Source organism: Idiotropiscis lumnitzeri, chromosome 10, assembly GCF_059441095.1.
Source record: "Idiotropiscis lumnitzeri isolate Australia: NSW breed Sydney's pygmy pipehorse chromosome 10, RoL_Ilum_1.0, whole genome shotgun sequence".
Lineage (NCBI taxonomy): Eukaryota > Metazoa > Chordata > Actinopteri > Syngnathiformes > Syngnathidae > Idiotropiscis > Idiotropiscis lumnitzeri.
In genome coordinates, this window is record NC_142400.1 from 5,460,684 (window position 1) to 5,468,627 (window position 7,944).

At 43.4% G+C, this 7,944-nt stretch overlaps 1 protein-coding gene across 1 annotated transcript; it reads left to right on the plus strand.

The window, feature by feature from the left end:
* Positions 1 to 786: 786 nt before the first annotated feature.
* gnl1 (G protein nucleolar 1) lies at positions 787 to 7,560 on the plus strand. The gene is made up of 12 exons (XM_088307764.1): positions 787 to 1,000; positions 1,644 to 1,791; positions 2,124 to 2,260; positions 2,376 to 2,527; positions 3,234 to 3,305; positions 3,601 to 3,793; positions 4,124 to 4,222; positions 4,318 to 4,500; positions 5,103 to 5,281; positions 5,370 to 5,556; positions 5,837 to 5,977; positions 6,905 to 7,560. Exons 1-12 carry the CDS (start codon positions 928 to 930, stop codon positions 7,165 to 7,167), a joined length of 1,827 nt encoding a protein of 608 aa, XP_088163890.1. The 5' UTR covers positions 787 to 927; the 3' UTR covers positions 7,168 to 7,560.
* The last annotated feature ends 384 nt before the right edge of the window (positions 7,561 to 7,944 follow it).

Below are 7,944 nucleotides of genomic sequence, written 5' to 3' on the forward strand. Positions count from 1 at the left end.
TATCGTTGTTTTGTTTATCCACATTCATCACATTTGGTAACCTTACACTATGAAAAAAAAAGTCTGAAATCTCAATTCCTAAAATACAATGGATAAAAAAATCTAAAATTATCTTTATTACTTGAAAAATGAATATTTAACTAAACGTTTGTGCCCTTGCATTAATTAGCATAATATGCGCAAAAAAGGTGAAATCTGAAACTTAACTGGATCCCAAAATGTGAAACAAGAAAATATTTAATAGGAAAATATATTTTTATTGAATAAAACTAGTATTGTATTGTACGGAGCCTCAAAGCCTCTTTTAGTGTGACGTCACCGACGTCACATAGTTCTGCGTAAACGATGCACATAATCATGATTGCGTTTGCCGGAGTGGACAAAGATGACAAACACGCTTTTTGCACGCCCACGTAGATGCCCCAGTAGTCCATCCATCATTACTGTGAAATTGCGGTATTGTGCGTCTTTTGTTTTTAGCTGTTGCTCCAAACCATATAAATTGTATTAATCTCAGACCGAAATATCCCACAGTGCCTGAACCCGGCGTTATGAAGTGTTTACAAAAGTGGACAAGACTAACAGACCTCATTACCTGGGGGAGTACAATCACTTACAGTTACCTTTTCAGTCACATTTAGTCGTTAAAACCTAAAAACGATATTGTCACCACAAAAATATTTTGGGTAGAAATGAATTCTAGATAATATAATTTACATAACAGCAAATCTATTCGGCATTCCATCTCACTCTGTTCGTGAACATGGCAATGGTTTCGCCCGACATTCTCCGCAGTCTGCAGTGAACATGGCGTCACTGAAAAGTGGACGGAGTCGAGAAACTTCACCGCTGTAAAACAATTCAAGACACCAGGCAGCTGACGACGACATTTACACAGAAAACTTGAATTCACCATTCGTTAGAGAGATGCCCCGGAAAAAGCCATTTAGCAACAAGCAAAAGAAGAAGCAGCTGCAAGTCAAACGGGAGAGAAAGCGAGGTAAACAAAACCAAAAAAATACTGGCATGTGAAGCGTTACCTTGCTAGCATTAGCTGTTAGCCAATTAAAGTTTCTGGTAAAGCTGCTCGCTATTGTTGTCATTTAGCGGCGGCACGTTTCATGAAGCTAATTGGCGTGTTTGTAGGAAGTTGCTGTCATTGTTAGCTCAACTATAATATCTTACTGAACGGGACAAATGGTGGTCTTAAGTTCTTTCAGAATTGGTAGTAACTATCGAGAAGCCATTTATATATTTATATACATACCACTGTTTGTATTACTCATTTCATTCATTTACATCCATATCTGTCTCTCATTCTTTAAACGACTGCTGAATGTGACACTTTGTTTTTATCACGTTTGCATTTTCATGCTCATAATTTCTTATAACGGTAAATGTGCAGTTAGAATTATGTTCTTCATCCATCCACTACATATTGGGTGTTTTGTAATTCATCAATGTTGAATCATGCACCGCTGTCAATAATGTATTTGAAAAAGAATTTTGATGCGCTCCTTTTTTTCACCTGAATACATGGCTGACTTATCAGATTTGAATTTAACAGGTGACTCGGACCTGGCAAAAAAAACTGTGATTAGGACATCCCTACTTGTGACTGACTGACTGGTTTGACCTCTCAGGTGAAACAGGCTCAGGACCAAGTAGCCGCAATGCCAGTGTGGAACGAGGGGGAGATCGGCAGTCGGACACATCAGACAGCGAGACCACCGACGTCCGCCGGATAAACCAGCAGCCGTCCGGCCGAGAGGGCAGACATGATCCCAATAGGTGACTTTGCCCATCTACTTATACGTCCCTCCATTTTCCACAGCAACACAGACAGGCAAAAAATTGTGATGGATGCCACACCCCAAATAATTGCGGGGTTCCATGTTGTCCACTGCAACAAATAAGCGCCGCACCTCAAATAGATCGCCAGGTTTGTCGTCCACTATGAGGAAATGAGCGCCATACCTCAAATCTATGCCACCTTTCTCCCTCCGGAAAAATAACAAAAGGCTTCTATTGGATTTGCTATCCGCTCACAGAGCACAGCAGCCATGGCATCTGTAAAGCTGAAGATTCCAGTGACGTAAAATGCTTGTGTTTCCTCTCTGGAGGTTTCGTCTTCACTTTGAAAAGGAGAGTAAAGAAGAAGTGGAGAAGCGGAAGAAGATGGCCCGGGAGAAGATCCTGCTGCCTGTCTCAGACAAGCAAATAGAAATCGGCATCGAGGACATCTACCCCCCAGAGAGAGGTCTTTTTTTTTTTTTTTTTCCCTTTTGAATGTTCTCCGCATGATGTGTCTCAAAATAGAAGTGTTCTTAATGGGATGGATGAGTGCTTGAAGCCATGAAACTCAATTATTCCAGGCCTGGGTTTCCCACGGCGGCCACCTTGGAACTACGAAATGAGCCGAGCCGATTTGCTGAGAAAAGAGGAGAAGTCTTACAAGCAGTACCTGGACGACTTGCATTCCAGAAACCCGCCCGGATCCCTCAGTCATTTTGAGCACAATCTGGAGGTAAAAAGTCTTCGCAAAGCACTGCAGACATTCTGATTATTGCTCCAGTTCCATATTTGGACGAAACTGATATGTTCCCCAGATATTGCAACCAGCTCAGAAAACAGCAGGTACCCATATTTGCAAAGACAAAAGGTGTACATACTGTATACGCTTTGAAAGTGCGGGTTGCCGTGAGAGAAGGGTGCGAGTAGCTTGCGGCGTAAACAATCCACTGTTTGTCTTGTCGAACATTGCTCTTGTGGTGGCAATGGGATCACCCTTTAAATGTGTGCGTTTAAATGTATTTTAAATGTCCTTTTTTTTTTTTTTTTTTAAACCAAAATTTGAGCTGGTAGGGGAAAAATGGCGCATTTAGTTGCTGTAGGCCTCAACTCAGGCCAGACGCTCTAACTCAACTAAACAAACAACCTTAGTCCAGCTCCTGACATCGCTCACTAGGACACGCCCCTTTAAGGCATGCATCGAACATACATCCACATTCTCTAATATGATTTAATACGCTGATATTTTGCTTGATTTTTTTCCCCCTATACAACATGTTGCTGGTGAGAGGAATGTAATTAATGAAAGTGCCACTAGATGGCAGTAGTTTCCCGTCTGAAATAAGCAGTCACACTTGCAAGCAATGAGCAACGTGCAGTTGAATTGAAGCAAGAAGTGTTTCTCTTTTCATCTTTTTTTTTCTCTTTTCCGTTTCTGTCAGACATGGAGGCAGCTGTGGCGAGTGTTAGAGATGTCAGACGTCGTCCTGCTCATCGTGGACATCCGGCACCCAGTAGGTGGCCTTATGAACACAAGTAACAATGCCCTGGGCAATTTATTTAGGAGACTTGCACCGTGGAATGAGATTTTGTTGAATGAAGCACCTCTGATAGTGTCAATATTCATCTTTTTGAAGGAGGCGTATAACTTTTCTCCCCCCACAGTTTTAATAACAGACACATCAGGTGTACCTAATCACGTGTCCCATTTGTGTGTTTGCACGCCAGGGATTTTCCTTCTCGAATTTCAAATGTCATTTACCCGCATGTAATTAGTGAACTTTAATTATGGCATCATGTATCTCCCAGGTGCTGCAGTTCCCCCCCGAGGTGTACCGCTACATCACCGGCGAGCTGAAGAAGCACATGGTGATGGTGCTGAACAAAGTGGATTTGTGTCCACCCCCTCTGGTGATCGCGTGGAAGCACTACATGACTTCGCAGTTCCCGCAGCTGCACATCGTCTGCTTCACCTCCCACCGCGGGCAGGCCTACAGCACTGGTGAGAATGTGATGTGGAAGAAAAGTATCAAGATTGGTGAAAATACATGACAAAAACTGACCATGTGACAAATGTCATTTCTTCCACATGCTTTCAACATATTTCAACTGGAACTATTTAAGTGTTCCACCACCCACAATACATCGTTGGCATCGATAGATGAACAAAGTATTTGTATTAATGAATAATTATTTTCTGAGCATTTCATTTCAATTGGGTCATTGCCCGCGCCAGACCTGATGATCCTTCGTGGGGCTCACCGGACGAAAGAACGTTTCGGCTTGTCGCTGAGCTAACTGCCCGCCGGCCTGCTTGTTTGCCTCCTCACAGTGCTCCAGAAAAAGCGGATGAGGCGCAAGGCTGACTGGAGTCACGCTGGAGGTCCCACAGAGATCCTGAAGGCTTGTCAAGACATCACAGCTGGAAGAGGTAAACGAGTTGAACTTGTTGACATTGACCCTTCCGTGCGACTATTAACACATCCGCGCGAGCCTCTTGAAAAACGTCACCTTCGCGGCACACAGTCGACCTGTCCAGCTGGGAGCAGAAGATCCAGGCCAATGCCGTTGCCGAGCAACAAGACGACCAGGGGCCGGACGAGGAGGCCGAGTCGGTGCTGGTGGAGCATCAGAGCGATAGCGCCCTGGAGATGAGTAACCCGACGCAGGAGCTGTACAAGGATGGCGTTCTCACCATGGGTTGCATCGGTCAGTCTCTTGTCTGCACGACATCACACTAGACTTGAAAGTGGAACGCAAACTGTTTTGTGATTGGTAGATTTCAAAGTTCTAATAAAAAGAAAATGCGTAGAAAATAATCCAAATTAGTCTATTCCTGATTCATCTTTTATTAACTCATTGACTGCCATTGACGGCTAAAGACGTCAAAAATTTTTTTTTTTCAATTGGCTGGAAGTGAATGAGTTAACTGGAGCAACAATGTTTTCCGGGAAATTGGAATGGAAGCTACCAACTGTAAAATAACAGCTCGAATAAATGGCAGCGTTCGCAGGCATTATGAAGAAAACGGAGTAATTGACGTCCCTCGAAAAAAAACTTGGGCACAGCCAAACTGTTCTCTAAATGCGTTCACGTCACGCCAACATAGTTCCTCTCCTGCAAGATGGCGACAAAGCGCTAGTTTTGTCCAAATGAAGAGTCTCGATTGACTTCAACTTGGTTTCTCACTACCAAGATGGGGCGACAAAGCGCTAGTTTTGTCAAAATGAAGATTCTGTTACCGTTGTACATGATGGTTAAAACAAGCTTGAACGCCTACTGTTTTTTTTTTTTCTTCTTTCCTTTTTAAGGCTTCCCAAATGTTGGCAAGTCATCCGTAATCAATAGCCTGGTTGGCAGGAAGGTGGTGAGTGTGTCACGGACCCCCGGCCACACCAAATACTTCCAGACCTACTACCTCACCCCCACCGTCAAACTCTGCGACTGCCCTGGCCTCGTCTTCCCCTCCTGCGTGGATAAACAGTTGCAGGTACGAGTCAAGTATTTTTTTTTTTTTTTTGCAAAAGCCTCCCATGTGTTTGTTTTTTTTTCCTCTCTAACGTATTTTGTTTCCTTAGATTCTGGCCGGCATCTACCCGGTGTCGCAGCTGCAAGAGCCGTACAGCTCAGTGGGTTATCTGTGCGAGCGGACCCCCTTCCTCTCGGTGCTGAAGCTCAAACATCCGAATTTAGAAGAACTCAACACCCAGCAGGGAGACCAGGTTTCAGCGGAGGCCCCCTGGACCGCCTGGGATGTTTGCGAGGGTACGTGCCTCTCGTTTTAAGGAGGGAGCTCCTCCTGAAAGTAGCCAATTACACTGTAAAAAAATATGTTTTTATTCCCCCCTCCGTAATTCTAAGTAAATTACAAGAAGAGTTCATTGACTTTTTTTAAATTCAATAAATTAGTGAAACGCTCTTCTTGTAAAATTTACTTTATTTTGAGTAAATATCACTCCCCATTTTTTTTCCAGTGTAGTCCTGATGGCAAAGGATGTCTTAAGTGTCATATATAAGTGCAGCTGATGCTCTTTTTGATCCCCAGCGTGGGCCGAGAGGAGAGGCTACAAGACGGCAAAAGCCGCTCGTAATGATGTCTACCGGGCGGCGAACAGTCTCCTGAGGTTAGCCACTGACGGCCGCCTGTGCCTCTGCCTCAGACCGCGTGGCTACAGCTGCCTGAGAGGTGAGATCGTTGTTTTCAACTGGAAAAAGCACATCTTGGCTGAGACCAAAAAAAGAATGTACCAATATTGTGTTTACAATTAATCACCAGTGTACCAATTTTACATTTAATAAACATTAAAAAATATTAGCACAGAATTTAGTCATAGTCGTAGTAGTATTTCTTAGTGTGCCATACATGTGTGTGCTTTATGGCATTGTTTCTGCTTCTAAATTTTAATAATGTCAGCAGTCTTTTTTTTTTCTTTTGTGACGCTCTTTGTAGTGGATTTAATGTGAGAAGTAATTTTTGTCAATGACATGCCTCTTGTAAAACTCCACAATGATCTCGGAGTTTACACGGTTTATTATTGCACGCTAAGCTCATCCAAAACAGATGCAAATCTGCCATTTGCCGACCTTAGTTAGGTTATTTTTTATTTCCCAGCTAAATGATCAAACAAGAGTTACTCAAGACTTTTCTCCACCCATTCCAAAAAAAAAAAATAGTTGGCAATTGACGATAGTGGTGCTATTCATCAACGACGCTCAAAGGCTTAAAAGACAGTTTTCCAAGTATTCCTTTGCGCCCATTTACACTCTCTCACTGTCTGGAGTTGATGTCATGGGAATTATTAACCCTCAAACAACTGCTACTTAACTCATTTACTGCCATTGACGGCTAAAGGCGTCATAGATCCATTTTTTTTTTTAACTTAGCTGGTAGTGAATGAGTTAAACACAGAGCATTTGCCAGAGTTGTAGAAAAAATTGCCAAAAATGTCCAGGAAATTTTTATGGGATTTTAAGATGTCGAATTTTTCAAATATTCGAAATGGGAGATGATGTCCCATATTATCTAACGGGCGACACCAAGAATGTTCTACAAAGCGGGGGTGCACTTAACAGCACTATTACGTCTAATTTACTATATGCATGCGATGCTCAGAGCATTGGGAAAGCCACGCCGACATCCCGGAGATCCTGGCTCTGCAAGGACGGACGCCAGATGAGGACGCCGCGGGCAAGAGGGACGACGAAGAGGACGGCGAGTCCAGCACCGAGCCCGAAGAAGAACGAGACCGGGACGCGGACGACGATGACGACGGCGACGAAGACGAGGGCTTCGGACAGCCCAGGCGAAAGGAGAAGACCACGTCCGGCTTGGCCGTCAACATGTTTAATGTCCTCCGGGAGAACGAATGTGAGTGATGGGAAGGATTTTTTTCGGAGAGTCTCCCGCTCGAACTCGTTCGTTCCGGTTTCTTCCTCCCCAGCCTTTCAAAATGCATTCCATCTTACGTGTAGTGATCCTTTCCGGTTTATACATGACAAGGCTGCCGTGATTAATGTTCTGGACTTCTGCGGACTTTTAAGCAGGTTGAACACCTGAGGAAGCTAGTTAGCATGCCTGCTGATGAGACCACGAGACGACACGGCGTCTGCTCCTGTACTTGGACGAAGCCACTAGATGGCATAAGGTACTGAACAAAATCAAATCCGGGCTTCTCATCTCCGTTATATCTTCGTACATATTACATAATGTGTGCTGAATAGTTGCTGGAACTCAACGGATCAAATTCAAAGTAAATTCTAAAAAAAAAAAACAAAGAAAGAAAAATCGGCATAATTTCCTGATATTTGCACACTTGCGTCCCTAAATATAAAAACATATTTTTGTACTCCATGCTGTGCCTCAGCTGTTTGTCAATGCACAAAGCTTTTCCTCCTGGTGCAAGATCGCAGGTGTATGTTCGAATTTTTTTTTTTTTTTTTTTTTTTTTTTGTGTGCATGTTCTCAGAGTAAGAAAAAAATAATTAAAAAAAAAAAGCATCAGTCTGTGTCAGGGATGAGCATCGCAGTCAACTGTTGCAAAAAGGATGAGGCAAAATGTGGAGTGCCATACTTGGCTACAGTCAGCAGAGGCGCTGTTGAGCTAGTTTAAGTGAGTTTGCTGTCTGAAGGGGGGTGCACATATAACAGCAATA